Below are 14,361 nucleotides of genomic sequence, written 5' to 3'. Positions count from 1 at the left end.
TAACCCATAATGGATTTTTCCTCCAGAAACTTGTCCAATCCCCTTTTAAAGGCATCCAGGCCAGATGCAATCACCACATCCTGTGGCAAGGAGTTCCACAGACAGACCACACACTGAGTAAAGAAATATTTTCTTTTCTGTACTAACTCTCCCAACACTCAATTTTAGTTGATGTCCCCTGGTTCTGGTGTTATGTGAGAGTGTAAAGAGCATCTCTCTATCCACTTTATCCTTCCCATGGGTAATTTTGTATGTCTCAATCATGTCCCCCCCTCAGGCCTCTCTTTTCTAGGCTGAAGAGGACCAAACGCCGTAGCCTTTCCTCTTAAGGAAGGTGCCCCAACCCCGTAATTATCTTAGTCACTCTCTTCTGCACCTTTTCCATTTCCACTATGTCCTTTTTGAGATGTGGTGACCAGAACTGGACACAATACTCCAGGTGTGGCCTTACCATAGATTTGTACAACAGCATTATAATATTAGCTGTTTTGTTCTCAATACCTTTTCTAATGATCCCAAGCATAGAATTGGGCTTCTTCACTGCCGCCGCACATTGGGTCAACACTTTCATCGACCTGTCCACCACCACCCCAAGATCTCTCTCCTGATCTGTCACAGACAGCTCAGAACCCATCAGCCTATATGTGAAGTTTTGATTTTTTGCCCCAATGTGCATGACTTTACACTTACTGACATTGAAACGCATCTGCCACTTTGCTGCCCATTCTGCCAGTTTGGAGAGATCCTTCTGGAGCTCCTTACAATCACGTCTGGTCTTCACCACTCGGAAAAGTTTGGTGTCTTTAAAAGTTTGCAAACTTAGCCACTTCACTGCTCAACCCTGTCTCCAGGTCATTTATGAAGAGGTTGAACAGCACCGGTCCCAGGACAGATCCTTGGGGCGCACCGCTTTTCACCTCTCTCCTTTGTGAAAATTACTCATGGACACCCACTTTGTTTACTGGTCTTCAATCAGGTCTCAATCCATGAGAGGACCTGTCCTCTAATTCCCTGACTATGGAGTTTTTTTCAGTAGCCTTTGGTGAGGGACCATGTTGAACACTTTCTGAAAGTCCAGATGTATAATGTCCACAGTTTATCCCGCATCCACATGCCTGTTGACCTTTACAAAGAATTCTAAAAGGTTTCATGTTCAGGTACTTGGGCCTAATTGCAAACTCACTGCAGTGGGGGGGGGTATTGCCAACAGAAAAGATGGGTTCTGAGGAGGGATTTGAAGAAAGGGGGACATCCCTTGGGTGACTGAAGATGAGTTTCAGCTCTAAAGGGCAGCAAGAAGGGTAGAGCAATCTGAAGGAATAAGAAACCATTGGGCTAGTAGGTGGTAGAGCTGGAGGACAAAGAATCACAGGCAGGAGCTTAGTGGGACATGAGAGGTGTGATCATGAAGGAAATTTATTGTTGATGCTGCATAAGAGGCTAGTCACTGATGCAGAACTTACCCAGTTCCATTTTTTTTAATGGAATGGAGCATTTTTCACCATCTGTGTAAACACTTAACTGTACTGAATAAATACGGTACCTAATTGATCACAAGAGACCTTTGTATTTGAGCTGATCCATGACTGACTTTTTTGCTTGTGCAACTATACCTTGGCTGTTAAAATATGCAGTGAACAGATCTTCCATTAAGGTCTAGTAGGTTCTGTTGCATATTTTATGAAGCTAATGTATACCCTAGATGGGGGTAAAGCATTAACAGCCTAACAGTCATACTATTCATTAGGCAAATGCTGACCAAGATGGAAACAATTTCAATGCAGCTGGAAGCTGGTCTTCTAAAGAAAAATAGTAAATGGCCAAATGGCTTCCTATTCACACTACAATAGGGGGAAAGGTCTCTAGCTAGGAAACCTCCCTTTCCTTTAGTTGCATGTCATAAAGAAATATGACTTTGCTGACCATTGTAGAAATTAATTTAGAAGGAAACTGACCTGCCTTTCTTCAGCCATGGATCCAATGTCCAGTGATGGATCCAGTGGCTGCTAAATTACCAACGAACTGTTCATTTGATTTTAGAACCAACTGCATAGAAATTGCTCTTGAATCACACTGAAAAAATATACTTGAGTAAAGGGCTACCCAGTAATGTTGGTGGCCATCAGGTTCAAAGATACAAACTCAGGAAATTACTGTTTTTTTTATATATTGGCTTATTAGGTTAATCACTTTCTATAGAAGTAAAATGGAAGACATTCCAGACAATATACAACTTGGAGTGATTTTTCTTTCAATTTCCTCCTGAAGCATTAAACAAGCCTCGTTAACATCTCACCGAAATGTTGTATGGGGGTTTATGAGGTACAGCAGCTGGTGGTTAACCATTATAAAAAGCTTGCCTTGAATGGCTTTTAGCCAGCAAAATGTTGGCAATTGCTTGCCTGTAATCTTTCATAAATAGGAGTCGTGCCTCTAGGCATGTACTTGGTATTTGCTAAAAACAAAGGATGCCAAAAAGGTGTGGCAGATTAACATTTTGACTCAAGCATTGAGTTTTTGTGGTACCTGAGATGTGCTGTGAATTTTCTTAACCTGTTAAATTTCTGAAACCTCACTGGGGCAGAGCCAAGACTCTTCCTCCCAAATCAGCAGGAACATGGTATATTCTCTCTAAGTCGGGAACAAGAGGAAGTCCTGACTCTTATTGTTTTGCTTCTGTTGTGGTCCAATGGATGAATCCCACTGGGTGAGAGAGGGGAGAACTTTTATCAGTAAAAAGCCTCAAAAGTTTTGCTTCTACCAGGAAGGGAAACTACCACCGCCAAATTAGGAACCTTTTTCACTTCTCTCCTTTGGAGTAAACTCAAAAGACCCAGAAGCATAGAAGCTGGTGGCTAGAGGATTGATCTAAGGAACCTTAATTCCTAAGTTCAAGAGTTAGCTCCTTGGTAGTGAGATCCCTGAGAAGCCATCGGGTGAGAGAAGAGGGCTCTCTGCTGTGGACAGAGAGACTGGGCAAGCAACTGGAAAAATTTGAGTTCAAAAGAAAACCTAGAAGGGTAATGATAAAGAGACAAAATGGGCACTTGCAATTGGATAAGGACCTTGAGTGCCTGTAAGGGAAAAGACGGGATATGAAATGTGTCAAAAATAAAAATGGGTCTTCTGAGTTTGAGGTACAATGAAAGCAATAAATGGCTAACATGACTAACTAGAGAAACTAGTTTCTGCCTAGAGTAGTTCTTTTTTCACTACGGTTTCCACTTTCTCCTCCAGGGAGAACCAGAAGGGTCATCAGCAATGAAAGCATCATTTTGATTCATTCAAGCCAGCAGCATCTTACAGATTCCATTAAGCTCCTGCAAAATTTAACACTAAATATTTGGGCAGAGAATAAGCCCACAGATCTAAGGCTATCTGGTCTTTTTTTGCCTGAGTGTAATTTTTCAAGCAAGGCGATAGACTGAGCCCTCAAGATCCATAGCCTTTTTCAAAAGGCTTCTTGCGTCCAGACCTCTATACCTCACAAATAAATTCTTATTACCTTATACTTATTACCTCACAAATTAATACTCTTGTTTCTTTTCTGCAAACCAGGCCACCCAGTATATGGAACTGATTTCAAAAGAAATGCAGCCAGTGGCTGGTACTGAAGGCGCTTATTATCGTCGCAGGAGGCTGATGCGACAACTACCAATTTATGACCAGGACCCTTCCCACTGCCGGGGCCTTACAGAGAATGAAGTGAAGCTGATGGAAGACTTCATAAAGAAATATAAAAGTGAAGCTCTTGGAGTTGGAGAGGTTGCCCTGCCAGGTCAAGGAGGAACTACCAAAGATGAAGGGAAGCAACCAGTGAAAAATGTTTCCATCAGTAAGGGAGTGGTGTCAACCAATGGAACTCTGGGTGGTGTGCCACAAGGGCAAGAATTTGTAAGTACACAACAATTGTGCATGCTTAGGGTTACTGCCCATACTAATGGGGACCTGCACAGGAAAGAAGGGCAACTCTCTTCTAAATCTGTTTATTCAGCTGCCCAATGGATGTTCTTGGCCAGATATGCTTAAGAAATTTTTAAGCACGTCTTCAGAATGAAACTTAAGACAGTGATCTGTATTTACCAATCCAGGAATTTTAGTCCTTTTGTTATAGTGCTTGAGTTTTCAAGCTCCCACCTGGCAGGATACTTGCAAACTTTCAGTCCTCTGAGCCCTCTGGTGAAAAGCTATGATTGATACTGGTGTACAATGGCTACAGCAGTATACAAGGGCTGCATCAGTGGTTCCCAAACTGTGAGCCATGGAAACCAGCCAAGGGAGCTGTGGAATCCTCGTGTAAAACATACCACCCTATACAATGTATAGAACTGTAACCCTAATGGGGAGCTGCAGCCAACTAATGACCCAGTAGGTCAAGGGAGTTGCCAGTCGAACCACTGGGAACTACTTGGCTACACTGTTGCTGTATTAAATATGACTATGTGAATTGTGTGAAGGAAGGAAAATGGGATGCTGGAAAAATTGTGAACTGGGAAGAGTTGGGTAAGAGAAGGTGTGAGCTTCAAATCAGATTTATCTGCTATTCAGTATCCTTTCAATTTCAAGGGGAGTTTGAAGGATCTCCATGGGGTGGGGAATTGGTCATAGAGGCCTCCTTTCTTTTATCCCACTACCTGTTTGGATCAGTTCCTTTGGATTCACTTATCCACAGGGAAAAAGAATGTCACTTCATGCCATCCACAGCCTCTTCTCAGCTGTCCATAGTGGCCATACTGCAGCTACCCACTGCTGGCACACCTGATCAAATTAGCTACCCTTCCTCCTAACCCCAGTGATCCCATAGGATCAATGGTTCATTATCCACTAATTTGTTATCTGCTGGGTTTTCCAGGAACCCAACTGACGGGCAACGAATATGCACAGAGCTGGTGCAGTGTAGAAGGGAAAATAAAGGAGGGGGAATCCTTATCTTTGCCCTGCAAAGTGCAGACAATAAAAATATTTTGCAGGTCTACATTTGCAAGCACATGTTGAAGGTAGCAATCGTTCAGTCTGGACAAAGGTTTCCTTTCTGGCAAAAAGCAACTTACCAGCTGAAAGAAAAGAAGCTTCCACTAAACACATTTATGAAAACCATTTTGCCAAGGGGGGGCTATTTTGACTGCGAGTTTCTCCTTCCAAGTAAATACATATCTGTGGTGTTTGTTCTCCAGAAGAATTTTTTTTTTTCCTTTGGGGACCAATGGAAAGGGGAAACTCTAACTGCTCCATTTGTGCAAATGTGGCAGACAGAAACTCTGAGACAGCTCTGCAAAATTCCACAGAAGGTTTTGACATTCCACCAAAATAACATTGTTTTTGTAGACTGGTGAAAAGGCACCTATGGTAATAGTTTGTTTTTATAGCAGAGCCGCTGTAATGACTTCAAATAGTACATGTCAGGGGGGAGGGGTGTATGTGCATATTACACCTTTGTAAAATAACATTAGATAATGTGTGATTTATGTGTTTATCAACAAAGTGTTGTGCGATTCTTAAAAAAAAAATATCTAATTTTATCAGCATTCTTGTTTAGAACAGAGTTTGAGGCTTGCCAGTAGTGCTGGAATTCTTTCTGCCCCCCCCCCTTTTTTTCTTTCTTTCTCAGAATTTGAGCATCTTGAGATCTTAAATTTACAGTTACTGTATATCTTGCAATAAGATGTTGGAACCATTTAGTTATTTGATTTTTCTCTGTAAACCGCTTTGTGAACTTTTGGTTGAAAAGCGGTATATAAATACTGTTAATAATAATAATAACTTTATGAAGTGTATTTTAGAAAAGTGCATCCACTATTGCCACTAAAGCCACAAACTAAATAAATGTAGGATAGTGCATAGATTAGTAATGCATTGCAGCTGCCTAGTACTGATTTTTTCAAGGGAAAGGGGAGGGCAACTTATTGAGTCTGCCTATACTTCCACCCCCCAAAAGATGACAAGGGGCTCTTGGTGGTGTTTAGTACAATAGACCAACATGCTAACTCTTTTGGATTTTGTTCATGGAAAGTAGATCTTTTTCAGAGAGTCAAATGTTTGTGGGGTGCAGGTAAAATTCAGCAGCAAGTTTAGCCCCTAGAACGGCACACATTGTAGACAAATTTTGCATACTTTTGGAATCCTGCAAAATCAAGGTCCGTGCTCTCTAGGAAAGACTGAATGTTCAGTCTGTATATGCAATCGCAGGAATATATGTGGGGCAAGACCTACCACTATTATAATACCACCCCACATATTCACTTTATGCACTCTTTTAAATGGACAACGTGGCTTTGTGTATACATAGGATGCTAAGCCTACTGTTAGTAAAGTATTCATACTACACTCAAACTTTTTAAAACTGAGGTATCCAAGTTCACTAGTAAAGAAAATGTGCCCAGTTAAAAACACTAACAGTCCCATCCCAACTAACTCCCCCTGCAGCATAAACAAAGTGGGCTCCACTGTATCCCATGGGGGAGTTTTGGCATTTGAGGCCTACTTGGAGTAAGGGAACATTTGCTCCCATGTCCTGGGATAACCCCCAGTAGCCACCATGGGTCAACTTGGACCTGCGCCAGCTCTGTAGCTGGCACAAGTCCATACTGACCCGGGAAGACAGATCAGGCCCAGGAAGGGGGTTATGATTCGGTGGGGGCCACCAAATCTGCACACTTCCCAGACCCAGTCTATTCTCATCACCACCCTGATCTGCCCTACACCACCTACCTGCTTTGCCCTGCCTCTCCCACCTGCCTACCTTGGTTGGTGGATCTTGAGCCATCCACTCGTGCATAAGAGGACACTCCAGCCTACCTGCTGGCAGCCAAGCAGCACTTGCCATCAACGGCTGCTTTACAACAGCTGTAAAGCAGTTGCCACTGGTGCAGTGTGCACTCTGGCGGCTGCCAGCCCCCATAGGATTGGGCGGCCAACTATTGCTATTCTGCAGCACTTCTTTCTTCATGTTCACTTAGAAAGAACTCCCATTGTGTACAGTGGTGTTTGCTCCAAGGATATGTGTTGCATTCAGCCCAGACCTATGTATATTGTAGTCAATGGGGCTTACACCCAGGTAAGTGTGCATAGGATTACAGCCTTCACATCCAGAGCCTCCTTGTCAGGCTGTGGACCCAACACGGAGGCTCGTTGCCACAGAATCTATTAGCCCCATTGCAGGGCTACTTCCCTTCCCCCAAGGAGCTGGCAGCAGCTGCCCTATTGTGCAGAGGATGCCATGGCAGCTGTTTTGGCTGCAACAGGCAGCTCAGTATTGGGCTGTTAGTAAATTATTGTGTTAAGGAACCATTCAGGTACAACTCTTCATGCACTGGATGAGAACTCCATTACGCAAACAGGAGGCAAAGTAGAACAAATTTTCTTTTAAATATAGCCAAAATAAAATAGGCAGGGTCATTAAAAAACCTACTAGTTTTCCATCCCGCCCTAAGTAGCTGATCGGAATTAGCCTGTGTTCCAGTACATTTCCTGAAGCCAGCAACAATCCAATAAATACCTACCGAAAAGTATCGTTCACCATTAAGGACTCTGGCATTCAACTTGAACACTGATGCTGTGTAGTAGCTAAATCTTGAAACTGTTTCAGTTAGAACAAAAAATATTGCAGCCTTAAGATAAAAACATTGGAGCTCTTCTATTCACTGCAAGTAGAAATTCAGTTTATGAGCACATAAAATTGCCTTGCACAACATTGGACCATGTCTGTCTAGCTGAGTATTATCTACAGGCAGGCAGTGCTTTTACTACCCACCCAACGTATCTATGAATAGTAAAACACATGAAGTACCAAGAGAAATGGCTTTAATTAGCTATCAACAGAAGGTGGAATTTCAAATCATTATGCCTGCTGATCGGTTTCTTGAAAAGTCTTGTCAGGCCAATTCAGATGATACTCCCCTTGCCCTGCACTGTTTCACTTCCACCCAATTGCCCTGGGAAGGGGGGAGACAGGGTAGTACCTATGGACCACCCATCAGCTTTCAGTTTAAATAGGACTTTAAAACTGAGCATTGATGCATGGTTCAGATTAGAAAGCACGAAAAAGCACTGCTGTAATTAACAAAAAAAAAGCTTCCCAAAATGATGTATTACTTTTAGAATGTTTACAAAACACTTCAAATGACTCTTACTCAAAAGAATAATCTCTTATGGAGCAGTTCACCACTGAGGCTTGAATCAACTAAACCTTTTGTCTGGAAATTATCAGGAACATAGAGGAATGTCATTGTTACCTCGTGTGCTGATCAGATATATGTACAGGCATGAGATTAGGCAATAGTCATCTACACACACACACACACACACACACACACACACACACACACACACACACACGCATTCCCTTGACATTTAATTCAGTGTATTGCTCAAATTGGCACAATATTGGAATGGCAAGGATAGGGTGAGGCAATATGGGAAGCATGGTTGCTTAGCCATTCCAAATTCTGGTGTTTCCCGCAGCAAGATTTGAGGGACGGTGAATGCATTCAAATCTTGCTCATGGTCTTCCAAGAGGTATTCAGTTGGCCACTGTAAGGAGAATGCTTGACTGCATGTACTGGTCTGAACCAGCAGGGTTCTTTTATGTTTATTGGTGTATCCATCATCCAGAAGAGCTGTGAATAAGTTCATGTGTTGCTATTCGGGGACACTGTTCTAGTGCTGTGGCAAAACCTGAGGTAAAACCTCTAGAAAATGGACCCCACTTTACATTGCTCCGCATGGCAATCCATTCAGGTGTATTAGCAAACTCGTAGAATGGGCAATTCTCTTGACAACATTCCAAACATAGTTATTTGTCATTTTTAAGAAAAATTACTTATTTTTAAAGACTACAGTGATGCAGACAAAATATGTACATCTCCACCAATTTACTATATAAAAGAAAAGACTAGCTCAAGAAGCTTGACCAAAAATTCTTACAATCTTTGAAAACTAGGAAATCGGGGAACCAATTTTGTCTTTTGGAGACCTCTTGATTTTTCTGTGACATTCAGTCAATACTTTTTAAAAATACATATGTTCCACAGAAACACTTTACTGTTCCCCAAGTTTAATTTCACAGGTGTGTACGTGCATGCTATGGCAGAAAGGAGGAATGTCTGAGGGGAATCTATTTTCATTTCCACTGAATCTTTTTTTTAAAAAAAAAATTGTAAATATTTAACTAAGGAAGTATTATTTGGCATGAGATAAGTTACATGCTGAATATGTTTCCAGTGTGGATGCTGAGAGTCCAAATACAGTCTTTCCATGTAGTTTGAGACAGTTTCAAAAGAAATATTTTAAACTCACCATTTTTATGCCCCTTTCCATTTTCATGATTAAACTGAAGCCCCTCTTAATATTATTTATGTACTGTGTTTGCCTTGTCTTTTCTAAATGATTTGGGATCATACTTTTTAGACAATCTCCTCCCACATGAAACTGCCTGGTTGCTAAAATGCTCCTCTAAGGACTTTCTTTGGGTCACCCTCCTCACCTTCAGAAGCAAGGCAGGCAGTGCGCATGGCAGGGCCTTCTCAGTTGTAGCTCCCAGACATTGAAACCCTCTTCCCAAGGAATCTCCCCAGGCAAGTTTGTGCTAGCTATTAGACCTTGGTTTCTAGTTGCCAAGTTTGATACAAGTACTTGTTTGGCTTTTTATAATTTCTCCACTGTTTAGTGTTTAGTGATGTGTTTTGTCAGTGGTTCCTAAAGGTATCTGGGTCACAATGCTCCCACATCCTCTTCTTCCCACCTAAGCCAGGCACCACTATCTTGAATACTGTGAAATCTTGCAAGATCAAAATGGCAGCTCCTGGGGGAACAATTAGGAGGGATCACCAGGGACATCCTGCAGCACCCTCGTGAATGTGCCACGATGCCCTAAGGCTGTGGTTTTCAAACTCTCTGGGAGTTTGGAAACCACAGTAAGTCCTTGCAGTGGGGGAAGGCAGTAACATGATCCCCAGGATCGCATCACTCAGGGGGCTGCAGGGACTGAGATGCACTCACTAGTCCCTGCAGCAGCCTCCTTGGGGGAACCCTTCGTGAGCATCTGCAGAGCTCAACAGCCTTCCAAAAGTGAAAATGGAGTGACCGCACTCCACCTCTACAAAATCAGAAGTGGAGCACGATCGTTCCACTTTCACTTTTGGAAGGCTGGGGAGCCCTGCAGACACTTGTGCAGGGCTCCCCACACCCCAGGAAGGCTGCTGCAGGGACTGGTGAGTGCATCCCAGTCCCTGCAGCCCCCTGAGCAATACGATTCTGGTGATCACGTTGCTGCCTTCCCCCTGCCCCTTAAGGGGGCAGAGGCCAGGGCCTTCAGGCTGGGGTGTCGCGATGTCCCAGCTTGAATACCACTGCTCTAAGGAAACTTTGGGAACCCCTGGATTATGTCATTCTTATGAATTTATACTTTTCAATTTTAAATGTTTAGGCACTGGAATATTCTTGTATTTTGAACAGCAGCATAAATATCTCTAATTGTTGTTTAAAATGTTGATTAGTAGCTGCTCCATAAGTAAAGTGTGTCATTACTTGAAAGCTTTCCAAGATGTCCATCTCTTCTGTCTTTCTTAAATCATTCTAATCTTGGGAAAGTGAACTGGGATCCGGGACTTAAACTATTTGTTTTTTGGAGCACTTCTGGATGTTTTTAATCTAAACTTGAGTGCTAATGTTAATCTTTCTTATGGTGTTGCTCTCTTCTCCCACCTTAGCCCAGGTGACCAGGAAAGGAAAAGGAAACAATTGCACTGAGGGAAGAATATAAAGCAGCCTCCTCTCCTGTCCTCCTAGTTGTGAAAAGAGATGGTGGGAGGGCACCAGCTGTTCAATTGAGTCACTCCTGCTGCTGTATTGGGAAGCTCTGAGACTGATTTGAGGGAATGCATCATTTTTCCTTGCGTCTGTCCATATGGGCTTCCTCTGGTGGCCTTCTGCTTAATGAGTCACACCAGCAATACTGAGTCTTGCTGCTACTCTCCATTCTATGCCCCCAGCTTTCCAGTATAGGGTTGTAGGCAACAGTAGGACTAAGACATGTCAGGGAAGTTCAACAGTCATGAATATGTCCACAAGAGTTTGCGCCTGTGCAAGCAAATTGACTGACAAAAGCTTCTTTTTCATTCAATACTTCGAGTGGTCAGTGCTAGTTTTAAGATGTGTTCAGCACCAAAATCTGAAAAAGTTGGTAGTGGAAAGCAGCCAGTCCCTTATGGCTAAAACCAAAATAAACCTGTGATTTGACAAGTGTGAGGCTAAGAAGCCTTTTTACCTAGAATGCCTCCTCTGTGAACACTGTTAATGATTTTGATGTTGTGTTAAGATTTGGAGATAATTTTTAGAGAATAAACTTGGTGTGGCTCTCCTTTCTTGGTTCACAGTCTCAAGAAAATGTGTTCCTTTAGCTGGTATCTGTTTGATGTAGTTTTGGGGCAGGCCTATACTTGCCCCCCCCCCTTCAGACGGTTCTTGAGACAGCCTTTACATGGTGACTGCTCCATACAGCAGGTTTTTTAACATATAAAACATCTAATAGCATAACTTGGCAAGATCTCATTCCCATGCCAGTGCTGAGTACTTCTTGCTGCTGCTGTTTGGGAAAGGAGACTCTCCATGCTAAGTTGCTGACTTGCATATTAAGTGATCATACACAGGTCTCCTGTCACAGTGATACAAGTGCTTAAATTTGGGATTGTGTAAGCCCCCTCCGTGTCTAGTTCATGTTGACTTGCAAAGCTCCCCTTATAAATATACTGTGGATGCTTTTGATTAACCCAGAAGTTGGTTTCAAATTTCTTTTTTTGGTATTTTTGTTTGTTTAAAGCTTAGTGCCAACCCTTTATCGAGAGATGTTTGAAAATGGTGTGTGTCTTACTCAGAAGTAAGCATTTTTTGTTCCGTAACTTAGGCTGTAATCCCATCTTACTTGCTGGCAACAAACACCTCTATATCTACCCTAACTTCAAATCAAGTTTGGCTTTATTATGAATCAAAGCAGCCAAAAGTGGAGGAAATCATTGTGTGTCTGGCTATGAGCTAGAAGAGTATTGCTTCATTTATTGGAAAGGTGTGGCTGTAAATTCCTTGTGGGTTTAATCTCTTTCCTAGATCTGTGATCATTGCAAGCAGATGCTGCCCATGGAGTGTCCTGTGGTGTATGCAGATAGAGCAGGATATGATCGCCAGTGGCATCCTTCGTGTTTTGTGTGCTCCAAGTGCTCTGAACCGCTCGTTGACTTGATCTACTTCTGGAACAATGGGGCCATATGGTGTGGACGTCATTACTGCGAGAGCGCAAGGCCCCGCTGTGCAGCCTGTGATGAGGTATGGTAGCTGAAGACATGGAATAGCTCCTTTGCATAGCCTTGATGCTTAAAGAAGGAAAGACAGTAGTAAATACTTCTGTGCTTGCATGACTAGAAGCAAAGAAAATCTTTCTGATCCAGTCTGCATTGACAAGAAACTGCTGAACCGGAGGAGTGTCATTTGGCCAAATTCATCTGTGAATGGATGAATGGCCTATACTGCACAACTGGGATGTGGGGGGTGGGTGGAGGAGACGGGGAGGGATTGAAGCCGAGAGATAGAACTTGACACAGGTTAATAAGAGAGCAGTTGGCCTGAGGCACTGAACCATTCAAGGAGATCCCTGCTTAGTTCAGCTCCATAAATGTGACATTTGAGCACTCTATACAATGAATGTGAAACAGATTGAAATGGTTGTAAGCAAAAGCCTCTCTTAATAATGTGTTTTGAGTTTCCATTTGCCTTAATCTCTGTGTGCGATGTTCTATAAAATCTGAATCTAAATGTAAACTTGTTCTGTGGTTTTGGATTAGTCAGGCCCAAGTGCTCCCCTAGCATGTTTACATATTCCCGGAAGAATAACCATTCTGTGTAATGCTTAATAGGAACGATGTGTTCATTACTCTTGTTTTTCTGTGTGGTGGTGTTTTTTGCATGCGTAATGAAGGAGTTAAAAGGCAAACTTGCTAAACAGAGCTGTTTACTTCCCCAGATGATATTTTCTGAAGACTACCAGCAAGTGGAGGGCCTTGCCTGGCACAGACCACACTTCACCTGCCTGGAGTGCGAGGCGTTGCTGACGGGCAAACCCTTTTTCCTGGAGGCAGCCAACCTGCTCTGTACGACCTGTAGCAAAAACAAGACTTCCTAAATGGCTGGCTTGAATCCCAAAGTCTGTTTTCTGCCTCAAACCAGATTTGATTTAATTGGACAAAAATGTCAGGGAGGGGGTTTTAGGGGAAGAAGGTCACTACATATTTTATTCAGGCTGCTATGGATGTTTTCAAGCAAGTAATTATAGGACAGCAGAAGAGAAATCTTCAGATGGTAGGAAGCGCATTGGTAAAGTCTAGAGAATGGAAAGTTCTAGATATAATCAAACATACTGGAAACCAAGACCTGCTATGATCAGTTATGCAGTGGTGGCATATTTAAAAACGAGACCTCATCTAGGCGGTCTAGAAATATGCAGGATGCTTAATACTTGTATCAGGTCTTGCTGTAAATTAGTGTGATTAAACTATCACGTACTCAACTAGCCAAATGAGTAGCATTAGAGTACTGTGTTTTGGAATACATAGGTGGAAAAAAAAAACACAGTCCTGGAGTTCATAAGTCGTTTTCCTTGTTTGTAATGAGTTCTGAGCAGTAAAGTATCTTAAAAAAAAATTAATAAAGGTTTGCAAATTAACAGTGTTAACTTAGTAACACTTTGCTATTGACCTATAGCAGTGCTCTTGTTCCTGGCTCCAAATAGATTATAGTATCCCACTCAATGCCTATTTTAAAAATCCCTACATGGAGCAGCTTTGTCAGCTCAACCATATTGAGGGAGTCATGTATGAGCGGAGACATGCACAATAGAGCCTGTTCTTCTAGAAATTGTGTCTCTTAAAAGCATGAAAGGAGGGGAGCCTTTCAGACATTAGGAGTTGGCGCACATTACGTTATACTTTAAAAAACCACATGAACAAAGTGCTCATTACGATTTTGCTCTTTACTAATTTACTAGATAAAGAGAATTACAGTGGTTTGTAGGTTCCTCTCTATCACTTTTTGCCAAATGTTTGTGGTGGGAGTCTTGACCAAAATTGCAGAAGTGTTTTAAAAACAAAAAGTGCATCCTAAGAAGTATCCTAACTTCAAAATAATTGTATCCATTTTACATCCCACGAAGGAAGTGTTAATATTTGTTATAAGAATAGTTCAGTGGCGTAGCTGATCACTGGCATTGCAGGGGTGGCAATTGCACCAGGCTGCAGGCTGCCTGGGAGCTACAGTCTGGCCGCCCACTCACACAATTACATTTCCCCCCATGATTGCCGCTTACTTGCAAAAAATGAC

General features: G+C 42.4%; 1 protein-coding gene across 1 annotated transcript in view; it reads left to right on the top strand.

Annotated features, from left to right (window-relative positions):
• Nucleotides 1-13,992, top strand: part of LMCD1 (LIM and cysteine rich domains 1) — a 72,243-nt gene extending 58,251 nt beyond the window's left edge. Inside the window, exons 4-6 of the mRNA XM_066615960.1 lie at nt 3,559-3,894; nt 12,100-12,315; nt 13,010-13,992. Coding sequence (XP_066472057.1) covers nt 3,559-3,894; nt 12,100-12,315; nt 13,010-13,168 — 711 coding nt within the window. The 3' untranslated portion in view covers nt 13,169-13,992. The remainder of the gene's footprint in view (nt 1-3,558; nt 3,895-12,099; nt 12,316-13,009) is intronic.
• The last annotated feature ends 369 nt before the right edge of the window (nt 13,993-14,361 follow it).

The sequence above is a fragment of the Tiliqua scincoides genome, chromosome 2 (genome assembly GCF_035046505.1).
Source record: "Tiliqua scincoides isolate rTilSci1 chromosome 2, rTilSci1.hap2, whole genome shotgun sequence".
Taxonomy (NCBI): Eukaryota; Metazoa; Chordata; class Lepidosauria; order Squamata; family Scincidae; genus Tiliqua; species Tiliqua scincoides.
Note: the sequence above shows the minus strand (reverse complement) of the source record. Positions and strands in the feature narration are given on the sequence as shown.